Genomic DNA, 20,735 nt, shown 5'->3' on the forward strand with positions numbered 1-20,735 from the left:
ATATGGAACCTTGCAGTACAATTTCATAAAGATCCATACACTTACAAACAAGTTATTGTCCTGAAACTAGAAAAATGCGTTTTTTGCCCCTTTTTGGCCCCTAATTCCCAAAATTTGGAGGAAATTACCCCCAAAAATCAATCCCAGTATTCCCTTTGAGATATGGAACCTTGTGATACAATGTCAGAGAGATCCATACACTTACACACAAGTTATTGTCATGAAACTAGAAAAATGCTTGTTTTTTGCCCCTTTTTGGCCCCTAATTCCTAAAATTTGGAGGCAATTACCCCCAAAAATCAATCCCAGCATTCCCTTTGTGATATGGAACCTTGTGGTACAATGTCAGAGAGATCCATATACTTACACACAAGTTATGTCTGGAAGTTACAAAAATGCTTATTTTTGGCCCCCTTTTGGCCCCTAATTCCTTAACTGTTAGTACCATAACCCCCAAAATCAATCCCCACCTTCCTTTTGTGGTATTGAACCTTATGGTAAAATTTCATTGAGATCCATTCACTTAAACTAAAGTTAGAGTGCGAAAACTAATGTGTATTCGGACGACGACGCCGGATGACGACGACGACAACGCCAACGTCATACCAATATACGACCACAAAAATTTTTTTGCGGTCGTATAAAAACCAATTTTGGGACGTACGTACGTACAGACGGACAAGGGTAAAACTTAATGCCCCCTCCGCTACGGCGGGGCATAAAAAGACATATAAGAAAGTAAAATAGAATCTTGTCAAATTTTCCTTTAACATTCAGGGCTCACACTACTTCAGAATCATAGGAAGAAGTGACTTCTCTTTTTGAAACTGATAGGGAGAAGCGGTGAGATTTAAAAGAGAAGTGCTTGTTTGCTAGCGGCGCTACAATGTTTGGTTTTTTACTATAATATAAAGGGCCTTATGTATCTTATACTTTTTATATTGTTCAATTCTTACCTGAGTATACAATTAAAGTAAATTTAAAAAGTTCAAATTCAAATTCAAAGTTGTTTAAGTTTATCATTTCTAGTTGCACAAATATATTTGTCTTCTTGTCAGAAACTACAAACTAATAATATAACACTAATTAATGTGGATAGTGTCCACATGTGGACACAGATGATGCCCCCGCTTGCATATCATATAGTTATAAAGGGACATAACTGAAGAACGGTAAAAGTGATGCTACCCAAATTTGAACTTGATCTGAGTTTTGTGGTAATAAGCATTATGTGTAAGTCTCATAACATTTGGTTGAGGCTATTTTAAGTAGTAAACAGAAACTAAAAACTCAGCAATTTTTCTATTTGTAAAAACGCACAACTCTAGAAAGGTAGTGTATAAGTTTTATAACATTTGTTTGAGACAAACTAAAGTTAGAGAACGGAAACTAAAAATTCAGCACTTTTTATGTTTATAAATGGACAAAACTCAAGAATGGTAAAAGTGTCGCCACCAAATTTCGTACTAAATCTGTATTATGTAGTAATAAGCATTGTGTATAAGTTTCATAACATTTGGTTGAGGCAAATTAAAGTTAGAAAACGGAAACAAAAAATTTGTACTTGATCTTAGTTTTGTGGTAATGAATATTGTGTATAGGTTTCATAATGTTTGGTTGGGGCAAACTTAAGTTACAGAATGGAAACTAAAAGTTTTGCAATCTTTCAATTTATAAAGGGACATAACTCAATAATGGTTAAAGTGATACTACCCAAATTCAACTTGATCTGTGTTTTATCAGTGGAAGTCAAAATTAAACATTGCATTGTATAAAGCATTGATTGTAGTTGATTCAACTATAATCATGGACAAAGGAAGATAACTCCAATTTTAATAAAATGCTCCGCAGGGCGCAGCTTGATACGACCGCAGAGGTCGAACCCTGAACAGTTGGGGCAAGTATGGACACAACATTCAAGCTTGATACAGCTTTGCATTTGGATTGTGATTAAATATTTGACACAGCATAGGTTTCTGACACAGAATGAATGTGGTCTAAGAACTTAAAAATTTTAAATTTGACATTCACCTATTATGGTCCAATATCCAAAATCTAAATACATGGTTAGATTCAGCATATCAAAGAACCCCAATAATTCAATTTTTGATGACATCAAACAAAGTTTAATTTTGGACCCTTTTGACCTCAACCTCAATGTGGACAAAGTTGATAACGGGGCCCAAAAATCAAAAATCTAAATACATGGTTAGATTCAGCATATCAAAGAACCCCATATATTCAATTTTTGTTGTAATCAAACAAAGTTTAATTTTGGACACCGATATGGACCAACTTGAAAACTGGGCCCATAATCAAAAATCTAAATACATGTTTAGATTCAGCATATCAAAGAACCCTAAGAATTAAATTTTTGTTAAAATCAAACTAAGTATAATTTTGGACCCTTTGGACCTTAATGTAGACCAATTTGAAAACAGAACCAAAAATTAAGAATCTAAATACACGGTTAGATTCGGCATATCAAAGAACCCCAATAATTCAATTTTTGATGAAATCATACAAAGTTTAATTTTGGACCCTTTGGACCTCAATGTGGACCAATTTAAAAACAGGGCCCAAAATCCAAAAACTAAATACAGGGTTAGATTCAGCATATTAAAGAACCCCCAGAATTCAAGAATAAAACCCCATTAAAATTGGTCAAGAAATAAGCAATTTATAGGAAGTATCTTCTTTTGCACAATACTGTGCAATTAAATATTTCTTGCTATTGCGCAATACTGTACAATTGACAATTTCTTGCTATTGCGCAATATTGTGCTATTGGATATTTCTTGCTATTGCGCAATACTGTGCAATTGAAGATTTCTTGCTATTGCGCAATACTGTGCAATGGAAGATTTCTTGCTATTGTGCAATACTGTGCAATTGAAAATTTCTTACTATTGCACAATACTTATTATATAATAATTTACACATCCTGTTTGGTGTGTATCTCCTACCATATCATTATAATTTGCTTTTAAATATAAATCAGAAATAACCAACTTAAAATGGAAAATTTTAAAAGAAAAAAAAAAGGAAAAAAGAAAAAAAAAGGAAAAAAAAAAAATCCCCCCCAAATTTTTTGAACACCCTTATGATTCATCACCCCCAAACTCAATCCCAGCCTTCCCTTTGTGGTATGGTACCTTGCAGTACAATTTCAGAGAGATCCATACACTTGAACACAAGTTATTGTCTGGAAACTAGAAAAATTTGTTTTTTGGCCCCTTTTTGGCCCCAAATTCCTAAACGTTTAGGGCAAGTACCCCCAAACTCAAAACCAGCTTTCCCTTTGTGATATGGAACCATGTAGTACAATTTCAGAAAGATCAATACACTTACACACAAGTTATTGTCCTGAAACTAGAAAAATGCTTGTTTTTTGCCCCTTTTTGGCCCCTAATTCCTAAAATATTGAGGCAATTACCCCCATCATCAATCCCAGCCTTCCCTTTGAGGTGTGGTACCTTGCAGTACAATTTCAGAGAGATCCATACACTTGAACACAAGTTATTGTCTGGAAACTAGAAAAATGCTTATTTTTGGCCCCTTTTTGGCCCCCAATTCCTAAACGTTTCGGCAATTACCCCCAAACTCAATCCCAGCTTTCCCTTTGTGATATGGAACCTTGTAGTACAATTTCAGAAAGATCCAAACACTAACACACAAGTTATTGTCATGAAACTAGAAAAATGCTTGTTTTTTGCCCCTTTTTTGGCCCCTAATTCCTAAAATTTCCAGGCAATTACCCCCAAAATCAATCCCAGCATTCCCTGTGTGATATGGAACCTTGTGGTACAATTTCAGAGAGATCCATACACTTGATCACAAGTTATTGTCATGAAACTAGAAAAATGCTTGTTTTTTGCCCCTTTTTTGGCCCCTAATTCCTTAAATTTTGAGGCAATTACCCCCAAAATCAATCCCAGCATTCCTTTTGTGATATGGAACCTTGTGATACAATGTCAGAGAGATCCATACACTAACACACAAGTTATGTCTGGAAGTTACAAAAATGCTTATTTTTGGCCCCTTATTCCTTTACTGTTGGTACCATAACCCCCAAAATCAATCCCAACCTTCCTTTTGTGGTATTGAACCTTGTGGTAAAATTTCATAGAGATCCATTCACTTAAACTAAAGTTAGAGTGCGAAAACCAATGTGTCTTGGGACGATGCCTGACGACGACGACGACGCCAACGTCATACGACCACAAAAATTTTTTTGCGGTCGTATAAAAATTACTTGATATTTAGAAATAATTAAAAATTTTGCAATTTTTCCATTTATAAAGGGGCATAACTCTAGAACGGTTAAAGTGACGCAACCAAAATTCAAACTTGATCTGTGGTTTGTGGTAATAAGCATTGTGTATAAGTTTCATAACATTTGGTTGAGGCAAACTTAAGTTAGAGAACGGAAACTAAAAATTTTGCAATTTTTCCATTTATAAAGGGGCATAACTCTAGAACGGTTAAAGTGACGCCACCAAAATTCAAACTAGATCTGTGTGGTAATAAGCATTGTGTATAAGTTTCATAACATTTGATTGAGGCAAACTTAAGTAAGAGAACAGAAACTAAAAATTTTCCAGTTTTTCCATTTATAAAGGGGCATAACTCCAGAATGGTTTAAGTGACACCAACAAAATTCAAAACTTGATCTGTGTTTTGTGGTAATAAGCATTGTGTATAAGTTTCATAACATTTGGTTGAGGCAAACTTAAGTAAGAGAACGGAAACTAAAAAGTTTGCAATTTTTCCATTTATAAAGGGGCATAACTCTAGAACGGTTAAAGTGATGACACCAAAATTCAAACTTGATCTGTGTTTTGTGGTAATTAGCATTGTGTATAAGTTTCATATTATTTGGTTGAGGCAAACTCAAGTTAGAGAACGGAAACCAATTTTTGGACGTACGTACGTACAGACGGACAAGGGTAAAACTTAATGCCCCCATGGGTGCATAAAAAACTTTATTTTTATATTAAAACGGAAAAGAAAGTAAAATATGTCAATTAAAATTCATTCAAAAAATTTCTCTGTTTATCATGTTTATGAAATTCAGTGTTTCTCATTAAAAAAATATTTAAATTTAACAAGGTTTAGCAACTTTAATCAATAAATTAAAACAATGCATATACATGGAAATATATACATTAAGCAAGTAGATCTAACCAAAAGTCTTCTTATTGTGTGGAATGCGTAATTTTTCCTTTTGGGATCAAGTCTTTAACTCTTCAGTCAGCTGTGCAATCGTGTGTCCATAATTAATATTGAAAGAATACGGATTTCGTTCATAGATGGTCCGCTTCCAATGAATCCTGCCTCCGATCCGTAGTTCATACAAATATTTCAATGGCGGACAAAGAAAATTTACAAAAATAAACAATGTTTGACAAGCTATTTGGAAAGGAATATGACGTTTTTAATGCAACAAGTGGATTAAACATTAACTAAAGAAAACAATTTTCATCACATTCTAATGAAGTAACATACTTATTTTGCCGAAAATTAGATGAATTGATGTACGCTCTTGAGTAACAAGTACCGGAAGTGATACAAAATAATTTGTCTTTATGAAATAAAATACAACCGACTGTAAAGTCTATGCTTTCACCTCCTTTCTAAAGAAATAAATTGTTTATGTCTTCGAATTTCTTTACAATAAATGAAAAATTGCTGTTTCATCGACTTGGTCTAAATTGAAAATTGCCCATGAATAAAGCGACTAAAAGCCAGTATTGTGAACAACAGGGTGACAAGATATCGCTTTTGACGGTTGGGCAAAGCGAAGTAACATATGGGAAAGCGGCTTTGTCGTCCCAGTCGCCTGTTAACGTGAGCCCTGAACACTGTTAATATTCACATCCAAAATAGGCAAAATTGAGATTTTGTTGAAAGTTGATAAATCGTCTGGATTTCAACCAAATTTAGGCTTATGAAACATAGACCGCAGGTTTCGACAAACTAAAAAGCTAACCAAACTTATTCAGAAGGGATATAGTTACGATACTGATGTCAAGTCTTTAAAGATGGCACTTTTTTAATTAATATTGATTCACTCATAGGGTATTTGCATAGGAAATAAACACATTTATTCTAAAACCAGTGTTATTGGCATGATACGGGTTACGTTCTTCTCGTATATTTTATGATTGTATGATACTAAACCCCTAATGGGAGGGATGTGCTTGATTTTCATATGATGAAAACATCATTTTTCAATTACCTTAATTGAGGTCTGGAGCTGGCATGTCAGTAATTGTTAGTAGTCCTTTGTTAATTTATGTTAATTATTGTCATTTTGCTTAGTTTCTTCTGTTATCTATTCTAACATCAGACTTGGACTTCTTTTAAACTGAATTTTACTGTGCGTATTGCTGTGTGTTTTTTTATTCCACATTGGCTATGAGGTATAGGCGAAGGGTTGAGATCTCACAAAACATGTTTAACCTCGCCACATTTTTGCACCTGTCCCAAGTCAGGAACCTCTGGCCTTTGTTAGTCTTGTTTGTTTTTTTAATTTTGGTTCATTTATATGTTTCGGAGTTTAGTATGACGTCTATTTTCACTGAAACAGTATTCATTATTTTTTAAGGGCCAGCTGATGCCCGCCTCCGGGTGCAGGATTTTCTCGCTGTGTTGAAGACCCATTGGTGGCCTTAGGCTGTTTTCTGCTCTTTGGTCTGGTTGTTGTCTCTTTGACGCATTCCTCGTTTCCATTCTCAATATTAAATAATCAAGTAAGATACTCGTAAGTTAGCTGTTATAACATTTTATTTTGCTACTGTATAGTTCATGCTCAATTCTGTAAACCATTTTCTTGTGTATTTGTATTTTTATCATTTACCCTTAAGACATCTTACCGTAAATGTTCATATTTCCAAACTCCTTCATCAACACCATCTGGCTGATTTAAAATACCTTCAACATCATTAACATCTTTGTTTATAGCTTGCTGTATATACTGTAGAAAGAAAGACGACTTTATTGCATGTAAATACATGCTACATGTATATTAAAGTACATGTACTACACAAATTTAGGATTCCTCTGCTTTTATCCCATTAGCATAATTATACAATAAAATGCACATTCTAGACTTTTTTCATTTATCTCAGAATTTACAAAAATACTAGATCAAAACATCAATCAAATTTCGATATAAAAAAATCAGATGAAACATCATGAACATGTTTCCAGATACTTTTTGATGGCTAACCTTAAAAGATATAAAGACAGGACTCAGCTAATATATTCAGAACTCATAAAGCAGTCCCACCAGTTCAGGAAATGGGGCACCCAGACAGAAAATAATGTGTCCTGGTACTCCTGGACCAAGTGTACAAGTGAAAGACAACCCTGGTGTAGAGGCAGAGGAATCTGTATTGCATATTCCCAGGAAAAATAATCAAATTCATTTGGAATAAGAAACAAAAATTAATTAACATTATCATGATTATATGAATTTCTTTTATGGAAATTTTGAGTACTTACAGGACTCAGGAGCAATTGAATGTACTCCACTAGATCATACTACATAGTGTTAGTTCCTGTAGGAAAATTTGGAAGGTATTAACTGTATTTACAAAATTGTATATACATGTACATGTATGTACACGATGTAAAACAGTGTTCTCCCAAGGATTTTGGATAGCACCATAATAAGTGTGTGAGATAGATATACATATAAAAATATCTAGATTTAATTGTCAAGATTGTGGCATAATTTTTTGTTTATCAAAATGATTAAATACTCTTTCCAAGTTAAGAGGATCACTCAACTCAATAGTTTTTCATTATTTCTGTCTTAAACATGTTAACTAAATATTGTATAAACATGATAAATCACCTGTTGTACAGCTAATGTATTATCCATTTCTTCATAAGCTATGTCACTCCATTTTGACCACATCTGTAAACAAAACATATACAGTTGTAATTTCAAAATATAAAACTTCTTCTTCCAATGTCCTGCTATTTCAGGGCTCACACTACTTCAGAATCATAGGGAGAAGTGACTTCTCTTTTTGATTCTGATAGGGAGAAGTGGTGAGATTTGAAAGAGAAGTGCTCCTTCGCGCACTGCGCTACAATGTTTTGATTTTACTATAGTATAAAGGGTCATATGTAAATAATGTTCTTTTTATATTGTTCAATTCATATCTGAGTATACAATTAAATTAACAGTTCAAATTCAAAGTTGTTTAAGTTTATGTTCTTGTGAGAAACTTCCAACTAAATAACTAGCACTAAAAAGATTTTTTTTTTTATGTCAAAAAGGTAAAGAAATTATAATATATGAATTACAATTCAATTAATAAAATGCTCCGCAGGGTGCAGCTTGATACTACCGCAGAGGTCGAACCCTGAACAGTTGGGGCAAGTATGGACACAACATTCAAGCTTGATACAGCTCTGAATTTGGATTGTGATTAAATATTTGACACAGCATATGTTTCTGACACAGAATGAATGTGGTCTAAGAACTTAAAAATTTTAAATTGGACATTCACCTATTATGGTCCAATATCCAAAATCTAAATACATGGTTAGATTCAGCATATCAAAGAACCCCAAGAATTCAATTTTTGATGACATCAAACAAAGTTTAATTTTGGACCCTTTTGACCTCAATGTGGACAAAGTTGATAACGGGCCCAAAAATCAAAAATCTAAAGACATGGTTAATTCAGCATATCAAAGAACCCCATATATTCAATTTTTGTTGAAATCAAACAAAGTTTAATTTTGGACCCCGATTTGGACCAACTTGAAAACTGGGCCCATATAATCAAAAATCTAAATACATGTTTAGATTCAGCATATCAAAGAACCCTAAGAATTCAATTTTTGTTAAAATCAAACTAAGTTTAATTTTGGACCCTTTGGACCTTAATGTAGACCAATTTGAAAACAGAACCAAAAATTAAGAATCTAAATACATGGTTAGATTCGGCATATCAAAGAACCCCAATAATTCAATTTTTGATGAAATCAAACAAATTTTAATTTTGGACCCTTTGGACCTCAATGTGGACCAATTTAAAAACGGGGTCCAAAATCCAAAAACTTAATACACGGTTAGATTCAGCATATTAAAGAACCCCAAGAATTCAAGAATAAAACTCCATTGAAATTGGTCAAGAAATAAGCAATTTATACGAAGTATCTTCTTTTGCACAATACTGTGCAATTGAATATTTCTTGCTATTGTGCAATACTGCACAATTGACAATTTCTTGCTATTGCGCAATATCGTGCTATTGGATTCTTGCTATTGCGAAATACTGTGCAATTGAAGATTTCTTGCTATTGCGCAATACTGTGCAATTGAAGATTTCTTGCTATTGCGCAATACTGTGCAATTGAAGATTTCTTGCTATTGTGCAATACTGTGCAATTGAAAATTTCTTGCTATTGCACAATACAATGTACTTATTATATAATAATTTACACATCCTGTTTGGTGTGTATCTCCTACCATATCATTATTATTTACTTTTAAATATAAATCAGAAATAACCAACTTAAAATGGAAAATTAAAAAAAAAAAAAAAAGGAAAAAAAGAAAAAAAAGGAAAAAAAAAAAAAATCCCCCCCCCCTTATGATTCATCACCCCCAAACTCAATCCCAGCCTTCCCTTTGTGGTATGGTACCTTGCAGTACAATTTCAGAGAGATCCATACACTTGAACACAAGTTATTGTCTGGAAACTAGAAAAATGTGTTTTTTGGCCCCCAATTCCTAAACGTTTAGATCAATACCCCCAAACTCAATTCCAGTTTTCCCTTTGTGATATGGAACCTTGTAGTACAATTTCAGAAATATCCAAACACTAACACACAAGTTATTGTCATGAAACTAGAAAAATGCTTGTTTTTTGCCCCTTTTTTGGCCCCTAATTTCTAAAATTTCCAGGCAATTACCCCCAAAATCAATCCCAGCATTCCCTGTGTGATATGGAACCTTGTGGTACAATTTCAGAGAGATCCATACACTTGATCACAAGTTATTGTCTGGAAACTAGAAAAAATGCTTATTTTTTGCCCTATTTTGGCCCCTTATTCCTCAACATTTTGGGCAATTACCCCCAAACTCAATTCCAGCTTTCCCTTTGTGATATGGAACCTTGTAGTACAATTTCAGAAAGATCCATACACTTACACACAAGTTATTGTCATGAAACTAGAAAAATGCTTGTTTTTTGCCCCTTTTTTGGCCCCTAATTCCTAATATTTTGAGGCAATTACCCCCAAAATCAATCCCAGCATTCCCTTTGTGATATGGAACCTTTTGGTACAATGTCAGAGAGATCCATACACTAACACACAAGTTATGTCTGGAAGTTACAAAAATGCTTATTTTCGGCCCCTTTTTGGCCCCTAATTCCTTAACTGTTGGTACCATAACCCCCAAAATCAATCCCAACCTTCCTTTTGTGGTATTGAACCTTATGGTAAAATTTCATAGAGATCCATTCACTTAAACTAAAGTTAGAGTGCGAAAACCAATGTGTCTTCGGACGACAACGACAATGACGACAACGTCGCCAACGTCATACCAATATACGACCGCAAAAATTTTTGCGGTCGTATAAAAACTATCTTGTTTATCATGTTATGAAATTCAGTGTTTCTCATCAAAAGATATACAAAGTTAAGCTGGGCCAGAATATATTGATATTAGTAGTTAAGCAACTTTAATCAATATTTTGAAACAATCCATATAAATCATGTAAATTATATGGAATTACATGTATATACATTAATCAATTAGATCTAACCAAAAGTCTGTTAATGCGTGTGGAATGCGAAATTTTTCCTTTTGGGATCAATATTCTTCTGTCAGCTTTTCCATTCATGCGTCTGTCGTTATTATTGTAAAAATACCGATTTCGGTCATAGCTGGTCCGGTTCCGATCTGTAGTTAGTAAACAATTAATGGCAGACGAAGAAAATTTACAAAAATAAACAATGTTTGACAAGCTATTTGGAAAGGAATATGATGTTTTTAATGCAATAAATGGATTAAACATTTACTGGAGGCAACTTTGATCACTTTCAAATGAAGTAACAAACTTATTTTGCCGCCGAAAGTTAGATTGATATACGCTCTCTGAGTAACAAGTACGGGAAGTGCATGCAGTGATAAAAAGTTGTCTTTTTATTGAATAACCTGCTACACACTGTAAAGTCAATGCTTAAACCTCTTTTCTTAAGAAAATGATTCGTTTATGTCTGAATTTCTTTAATAATCAATAAAAAATTGATGTTTTATCAACTTGGTAAAAATTAAAAATGTCCGATGACGAAAGCGACTGAAAGCGAGTATCGTAAACAACAGGGCGACTTGTTTTCGCTTTTGAGGGTCGGGCAAAGCAAAGTGACAGACGGGAAAGCGACTTCTTCGCCCTAGTCGCCTGGTAGCGTGAGCCCTGACATTTTCTTACACTTGAAATTTCCTAAAAAAGACACTTTTTTAAACATCATGGATCCAGCCATTTTGAAAAGGAGGGGTTTCAACCCCTAAAACTTTCAGATAATAAAAATAAAATAAATAAAATGCTTCGCTGAGAGCAGCCTGATACGACCACAGAGGTCGAACCCTGAACAGTTGGGCCTAATTTGGACACAATATTCAAGCTTGATATATATACTGTCTGAATTTGGATTGTAATAAAATTATTGACATAATATAGGTTTCTGACACAAAATAAATGGGGTCAAAGATCTTATAAATCCATTGCGCAATACTGTGCAATGGAAAATTTCTTCTTGCAACTTTTCAAAAATTCGAAATTTTAAAAATTTTGAAAAAAATTCCCCCCCCCCCCTCCCAACTTTTTGAAACCCCCCTTGGAGCAATTACCCCAAAACTCAATCCCAGCCTTTCCTTTGTAGCATGGAACCTTGTAGTACAATTTCAGAGAGATCCATACACTTACACACAAGTTATTGTCTGGAAACAAGAAAAATGCTTGTTTTTTTTTTTTGCCCCTAATTCCTACATGTTTGGGGCAATTAACCCCAAACTCAATCCCAACCTTGCCTTTGTAGTATTGAACCTTCTTAAAAAATTTCATAAAGATCCATTCACTTTAAATAAAGTTATTGTCCTGAAACCAATGTGTCTTCGGAAGATGACGACGACATCCTACCATTATACGATCCCCAAAAAATTTTTGCGGTCGTATAAAAAGGGGGGTTCCCACCCCCAGAACACCGCCACTTGATCCTCCAATGTAAAGTCAGTAGATTATTACCATTTATATAGAACTACTTGTTCTTGTATAAGAGTTTGTGATATTCCATTATTTTGTCAGACCAAGGACTGACATGGTGCAAACTTTTGCTGGTCCTTCAAAAAATGTGTTGGTTCCCCATTTTTAATTACTTCATTTGGTTTAAAAAAATTATGCTTTCCAGTTACAATAACCACAAATCAGTGCATCATGATTTGACCAAATACCCAATGTTGTAACGACCTTTAGCTGTTAGTAAAAAAATGTGTTTTTTTATTGTTTTAAAATAAAGTGACATTCTAATTTATTAAACGTATCCTTTGGTGTTTCGTGATTTTTTTTTACCAAATGAATTTTTATTCATGAAAATATAATTATTTAGATATATACATTTGTATATCTAAAAATTCAACCTGTATTTGATTAATAAAATGCTTCGCTGGGGCGCAGCTTGATACGACCGCAGAGGTCGAACCCTGAACAGTTGGGGCAAGTATGGACACAACATTCAAGCTTGATACAGCTCTGAATTTGGATTGTTATTAAATATTTGACACAGCATAGGTTTCTGACACAGAAAGAATGTGGTCTAAGAACTTGAATTTTTTTAATTTACCTATTATGGTCCAATGTCCAAAATCAAAATACATGGTTAGATTCAGCATATCAGAGAACCCCATATATTCAATTTTTGTTAAAATCAAACAAAGTTTAATTTTGGACCCCAACTTGGACAAACTTGAAAACTGGGCCCATAATCAAAAATCTAAACACATGTTTAGATTCAGCATATCAAAGAACCCCAAGAATTCAATTTATGCTAAAATCAAACTAAGTTTAATTTTGGACCCTTTGGACCTTAATGTAGACCAATTTAAAAAACGGGACTTAAAATTAAAAATCTAAATACACGGTTAGATTTGGAATATCAAAGAATCCCAATAATTCAATTTTTGATGAAATCAAACAAAGTTTAATTTTGGACCCTTTTGACCTCAATATGAACCAATTTGATAGCGGGGCCTACAAATAAAAAATCTAAATACATGGTTAGATTCAGCATATCAAAGAACCTCATATATTCAATTTTTGTTGAAATCAAACAAAGTTTAATTTTGGACCCCAATTTGGACCAACTTGAAAACTGGGCCCATAATCAAAAATCTAAATACATGTTTAGATTCAGCATATCAAAGAACCCCATATATTCAATTTTTGTTGAAATCAAACAAAGTTTAAATACTGGACCCTATCTTGGACCAACTTGAAAACTGGGCCCATAATCAAAAATCTAAACACATGTTTAGATTCAGCAAATCAAAGAACCCCAAGAATTCAATTTTTGTTAAAATCAAACTAAGTTTAATTTTGGACCCTTCGGACCTCAATGTAGACCAATTTAAAAAACAGGACCCAAAATTAAAAACCTAAATACACGGTTAGATTTGGAATATCAAAGAACCCCAATAATTCAATTTTAGATGAAATCAAACAAAGTTTAATTTTGGACCCTTTTATCCTCATTATGAACCAATTACAATGTAGATAACGGGGTCCAAAAATAAAAAATCTAAATACATGGTTAGATTCAGCATATCAAAGAACCCCATATATTCAATTTTTGTTGAAATCAAACAAAGTTTAATTTTGGACCCCAATTTGGACCAACTTGAAAACTGGGCCAAAAATCAAAAATCTAAATACATGTTTAGATTCAGCATATCAAAGAACCTCATATATTCAATTTTTGCTAAAATCAAACAAAGTTTAATTTTGGACCCTTTGGACATTAATGTAGACCAATTTGAAAACTGGACCCAAAATTAAAAATCTAAATACACTGTTAGATTCGGCATAACAAATAAATAAATGTGATCAAAGATTTTACAAATCTAATGCGCCATACTGTGCAATTAAAGATTACTTCTTGAAATTTTTCAATATTTGAAATTTGAAAAAAAAATAATATTTGAAGAATAATTCTTTTTAATTTCTAAAATCTGAAATGAGAAAAAATTGGCCCCCCACAATTTCTTTTTATCCCCCCCCCCCCCTTTTTCCCCCAAAAAAATTCTTTCCCTCAAGATATGGTCATAATCTCAATTCAAATTTCCAATGGAGTTGGCAACCATAATTACCCATTTAAATTTACCATAGTGCTAACTTAATCTATTTTATAATAGAATTAATAAAAATATAGTGTCAAATCTTTCATATGGATTTTTTTGTAAAAAAAAAGATGAAAACATTTGCAGATATTTTTACTGGTCTTCCTTTATAAATATGCATTTCTTTAAACATAATTTAAAAGCAGTGTAAGGGAAGTAACCAAAACGTTGTATTTGGATTACCTCCCTTACACTGTTTTAGATTATCTTTATTGTTCATTAACCATTACTTTATACATAATTTAAAAGCAGTGTAAGGGAGATAATTTCAATGATGTATTTGATTTATCTCCCTTACACTGCTTTAAATTATGTTTTGTACTAAAGTATTTGTCCATTAACCAGGACAACTTTGTTTTTCCCCCTTTTTTGCCCCTAATTCCTAAACGGTTTGAGCCATAACCCCCCAAAGCAAATCCTAACCATCCCTTTGTGGTATGGAAACTTGTAGTATAATTTCAGAGAGATCCATACACCGTTCCACAGTTATTGTCTGGAAACTAGAAAATGCTCATTTTTGGCCCCTTTTTGGCCCCTAATTCCTTGACTGTTGGTACCATAACCCCCAAAATCAATCCCAACCTTCCTTTTGTGGTATTTAACCTTATGGTCAAATTTCAAAAAGATCCATTCACTTAAACTAAAGTTAGAGTGCGAAAACCAATATGTATTCGGACGACGACGCCAGACGACGACGACGACGACGACCATGACGACGACGCCAACGTCATACCAATATACGACCACAAAATTTTTTTGCGGTCGTATAAAAATGGGGTGTTTAAGAACCCAGGGTCCAACGTGTGGGGTGCAAACATGTCAAGGGAGCAAACAGACAGGATACAGTTTGACTAGTACACTGCCAGAATATACACTAAGTGAGTAAGTTTAATTTAGAGTCAGCACATATTACAAACAACAATAAACATGATAAACTCCAAATAGACCTTATTGTTACATGTATTTGAGGATCTGTTACACTTGACCTGAGATTTAGCAACACTTGATTGATCAGGTCATGTACAACAATCACTTTTTCTTTGTGGTGTCAGACTACTGTAGTCCAAATAATTATGACATCTTGAAAGGCTATTATATTTTTTTGCTTTGACGCCTTACATCAATGTCATTCAAGTCATTATGCTGAAGCCATCTTTTTTGGTTGTTTTTTGAAAGTGAATTTCGCTCTCAACTTTGAGACCCAATTTAGCCATAAAATTTTCATTTAAGGCTAGAAATTTTTGCATATATACAAATTCTTACCTTTTATGTGTTTGTTTGTGCAAAATATTTCAAATAATTTCCTAAAGTAATGATATGATAAAATAAGTTACAATTCCATCCAAGGTGGACTATTATCTACTGCTTTTTTTAAAACGTTATTCTGATTTCTTTTTAGGAGAGTATAAAATAAATTTTTACACCAAACTTGGTAAAATTTGACAGATCCAAATTTCCGGAACGTTTGTTTTTATATTATCTTGAAATTCAGGTCCGTCAAATTTTACCAAGTTTGGTGCAAAAATTTATTTTATACTCCTAAAGTGAAGAGTCTTAAGGAGAAATCAGCTAAACGTTTTAATAAAGCAGTAAATTCTCTCTCAAAGTCTAACTGAAAATATGAGTTCGGCGTTATGTCGCTGTAAGGCGTCAAAGCAAAAAATATAATAGCCTTTCAAGACGTCATAATTATTTGGACTAGTGTCAGACAATTTCTCTTGTGAAGTCAAAAATTTTGGGAAATGTGTGTGGTGTCTAGTAATGACGGACAAATAACGATAAGGTGTATTGCAATCATTGTAAATAGTGAACATTATGTTGAAACTTAAAGGTTTCAAATTTTATTTTTTAATTTGAAACTTTCAAGTTTCTTGACACTAAACATGCTAAATTTGACTTCTTGTTGCTTATTTCAATATTTGTGAGACCGATGGCGATGCTGGCCTTGGGTCTGATTTCATAAAATGAATCATCATCAACGTATGCGTGAACTGCTTACCAATCATGGTGCACGCCAATACACAGTTTTGAAATAACTGGATGCCTATCTTTTCGACCTTTTTTACACTGGGAGGGATGAATGTTATCATGAAAAAACTTTAAGATCCTGTGAGCGGGGCAAAAGGTTTGATGGTATCTTAGCGTATCATCATCGTAAGTGTTACAAATGACATACAATATATACGCTCAAAGTGATAGTTTAACTAATCAATTGACTAAATAATTTGCCTCAGCTTTTGTTCCTGGCCGATTTCGTCGGAGGACTGCTGTACTTCCATCGGCCATTTTCATCTTCATTGCAGCGCCCTCTCAAAATAAATTACCAAGGGACATAACTACTAATACTAATATACTAATATTTTATTTCCTAATCATAGGGCTCAATACAAGCATATCAATCACGTTACAGATACAATACAATATAATTATGAATTTTAATACATATAACAAACAATAATTGTTCATAAATAAAAGGGGGAGAGTAAGTTTATACAGTATACAAAGGAGGATAACTCCTGGTCCACATCAAATATCTGTAAAAGAGGGACGAAAGATACCAATTTTGTAGACTGTTGTTAGTCTTGTCGTCGTTTTTCGTTTTTTTTTCATGATTTCTTCAGTTTGTCTTCGAAAAGAGGGACGAAAGATACCAGAGGGACAGTCAAACTCATAGATCGAAAACAAACTGACAACGTCATGGCCAAAAATAAAAAGACAAAAAGACAAATAATAGTACAGATGACACAACATAGAAAACTAAAGACTAAGCAACACGAACCCCACCAAAAACTGGGGGTGATCTCACGGGTGCTCCGGAAGGGTAAGCAGATCCTGCTCCACATGTGGCACCCGTCGAGTTGCTTATGTTATTACAAATCCGGTAAATAGTCTAATTCGGTAAGTCACATTCGTGAAAAGGGAAGGGTATTGTAGTTACGACATAAGGAACATATCCGATATCATCTGTGAAACGGTTATTCCATAACGGTCAACCAACTCGTGATGGCGTCCATAAAATTTACGAAGGGATGACTTCAACTTCACCATTTGGAACTCTTGGTTTAATAGCTTCCTTGTGAGCAGCAAACCAGGGGCGTGTTTTATTGGTCTCTTCTGCACATCTCCAGAATGTCTTCTGGTGAAGAGTTCACTGAAAAAATGAATCTGGACCTCTTCTGGAGATATTCTACGGAAGATCAATAAAACAAAAAAATTCAATTTGCCGTCGAATATAGCAGATTTTTGTTATGTTGGATGACATAAATGAAGTTTACGATGATTTTATAGAAATTAAAATACGTCCGGTAGACATGACTGTAAAAGTGTGCTCTGTTCGTGACATTTTTCTTTGTTCTTTCCTCTAACTCAATTTTGCTAGACAAATCTGGCTTAAACCCCCACTATTTGATTTTTAAGAATAATCTTAAACTGCACAAAAATTCGTCAATTTTGTCTCGAATATGATCAAAAAGGACATCTTGTCTATCCAATTTTTTTAAAGTAACCAAACTGGATTATTTTTGTATAAAGCAAAGATATCGGAAAGTTCTCGAAATCATTTTTCTCTGGTGGTCCTTGAAGAAAATCTTCTGGTCCTAACTATTATTTCTATTGCAAAATTTCGATGGTCAAAACCTTCGGACCACCACTTTTCAAAAATTTTCATTGTATATGTATCAATATGCAAGTATACAATGTATAACCGTGAGACATTGCTCAGACTGTTTTTTTTTTTTTTTTTTTTTATTTTTAATAAATTCGTTGGTTGTGTACTGATTGATACTTCAGTCTGGGAGGACAAGATTTATTTCAATATAAGTTGTTATTAGCTTTGAACAAACTTCCAGTAATTGCAAATACTCTTATTTCGGTGCTAAGCCTTTGTGTCTATTGTCTTAATGTAAGTTTTTTTTTCTGTTTTTTTTTTGTGTCTCGTACCAATCTTTTGAGTTAATCTAATTGCAATTGATTTGTGCAGGTTGTTCTTATATTGTACTGTTACACCACTGTCCCAGCTTCGGGAAGGGTTGAGCGCTCACAAACATGTTCTTGTACTGTTACACCACTGTCCCAGGTTAGGGGGCGGGTTGGGCCGGATCTCGTTAACATGTTTAACCCCGCCACATTCTTTATGTATGTGCCTGTCCCAAGTCAGGAGCCTGTAATTTAATGGTTGTCGTTTGTATGCTGTGTTACATATTTGTTTTTCGTTCTTTTTTTTGTACATTAATTAGACCGTTAGTTTTCTCGTTTGAATTGTTTTACATTTGTGATTTCGGGGCCTTTTATAGCTGACTATGCGGTATGGGCTTTGCTTATTGTTGAAGGCCGGTGACCTATAGCTGTTAATTGCTGTGTCATTTGGTCTCTTGTGGAGGGTTGTCTCATTGGCAATCTTCGTTTTTATATCAACCCTGCCATATTCTTTGTGTGCCTGTCCCAAGTCAGGAGCCTGTAGTTTAGTTGTTGTCGTTGGTTCATGTCTCGATCGACTCACATATGATAATTTGTTATGTATAATTAGGCCGTAAGTTTTTTCGTTTGAATTGTTTCTCACACTTTCAGTCACGTCGGGCCTTTTGACAGTATCGGGTTTTGTCATTGTTGAAGGCCTTAATTACGGTTGCCTATAATTGCTTACATCCACTTCATATTTGAACTCCGGTGGATAGTTGCCTCGTTAGCAATCATACATTTCTTCGTTTTTATTTATTTACCTGACTTTTAAACTCGTGTTTCCTGAACCGAGTCCTGAACATGCATGACATATTTGTCACTGGGCATTCATTTTTTTATACATTAATCAGACCATTAGTTTTCTCGTTTGAATTGTTTTACATTTGCGATTGCGGGGCCTTTTATATCTGACTATGCGGTATGGGCTTTGCTTATTGTTGAAGGCCGTACGGTGACCTATAGTTGTTAACCTATATGTCATTTGGTCTCTGGTGGAGAGTTGTCTCATTGGCAATCATACCGCATCTCATTTTTACATTAATTCCAAGGCCTCGTGAAGACAGATATATATAAACAAGTCTAAACTGAAAACAACGTTCAAACCTATGATTGCGTTGGATAAAAACCGCAATTTTTATACGTGTGCATGCAAAACAAATTTCTTGGTAGAGGGGTCTAAATACAGCTCACTACCGAAGAACAAAAAAACACGCCCTAGGCCTATTGTTAATTTTTGTTCTCGGGTCTTTTGCCCTTCTGCATTTAAATAAAGAATTAAGATAATCACTGAATTCAGATATAAGTTAAATGTCTTCATTTGACATTATCGAGATTCAAAAATAATCTTTATTCAATGACTCTACCATCCAAAGCCAAATACCTCCATATTTTGATAATATAGAACCACCTATTATTTCGTATTCTTATAAAAAAAAACAGCAGAAGTTTGATTTTTAATTATACGTCAGTTACATCAGACGTCAATGTAGAAAATAATGTTCCTTCCACTTGAGATTATGAAACATCTAGTTTTAGATATGTTCCCTATGGTAATGTCCTTACAGGAGACCTCATGCAACATCGTCGAAGACCGTGAGGTTATAACTTTTCTTAAGAAAGGACCGAAATATCGTCCTCCATCTAAAATAGATTGGAAACAGTGTCGTCAGGTCATTAAAGACGCTCTATCTGTCTACTGTAAAAATTGGTGTAAACGTGAAAAATCTGATTAAAAATCTCTAGACAGTTATTTGAATAAAATTATGAATACTGTTAATATTCGTATATCTCATTTTGGGAACAATTCTGAAATTAGTAATAGGGTCCATGATATTCCCATTTCCAGAATAAAAAATAAACTCCAAGTACTCTCAAAGCGGTTTGTGCTCGTACCGGCAGACAAAGCAGCAAATAATGTAGTGGTGGTGTGACGCATATACTACACGGAAGTTCTCCAAAACGAAATTACAAATTCATCTACATTCAGGTCCGTACGCTCCACAGAGAGTCAAATTGTAAACAAGCATATCACTGCCACTACCCAGCTTAAAGCCTCTTCCGAACATTTGAAAGTCCCTACTGTGTACTGGTAACCTAAATTGCACAAAAAACCATTTAAATTCCGTTTCATATCCGCATCTAGTATAAGTGTTCTACTACCAATCTATCAGTGCTTCTAACTACCTCCCTTACTACTATCAAAGAACTTGTTATTAACTTTTGTAATAAAGCTTATGAAAATAATGGTATTAATTATTTTTGGAGTGTTAAAAATTCTTTAGAGGTTTTAGATAGAATACATGCTTTTGATGGTCCTTTTCCGTTGACAGTTATGATTTTTCTTCTCTCTAAA

At 33.9% G+C, this 20,735-nt stretch overlaps 1 protein-coding gene across 1 annotated transcript in view; it reads right to left on the reverse strand.

Moving 5' to 3' along the window:
• The window catches only part of LOC127730491 (MOB-like protein phocein), a 28,973-nt gene extending 12,246 nt beyond the window's left edge, over positions 1 to 16,727 (reverse strand). Inside the window, exons 1-3 of the mRNA XM_052238920.1 lie at positions 16,655 to 16,727; positions 7,865 to 7,927; positions 6,879 to 6,979 (exon numbers count right to left, since the gene is read on the reverse strand). Coding sequence (XP_052094880.1) covers positions 6,879 to 6,979; positions 7,865 to 7,927; positions 16,655 to 16,723 — 233 coding nt within the window. The 5' untranslated portion in view covers positions 16,724 to 16,727. The remainder of the gene's footprint in view (positions 1 to 6,878; positions 6,980 to 7,864; positions 7,928 to 16,654) is intronic.
• Positions 16,728 to 20,735: the final 4,008 nt, after the last annotated feature.

The sequence above is a fragment of the Mytilus californianus genome, unplaced genomic scaffold (assembly GCF_021869535.1).
Source record: "Mytilus californianus isolate M0D057914Y unplaced genomic scaffold, xbMytCali1.0.p SCAF_2, whole genome shotgun sequence".
Taxonomy (NCBI): domain Eukaryota; kingdom Metazoa; phylum Mollusca; class Bivalvia; order Mytilida; family Mytilidae; genus Mytilus; species Mytilus californianus.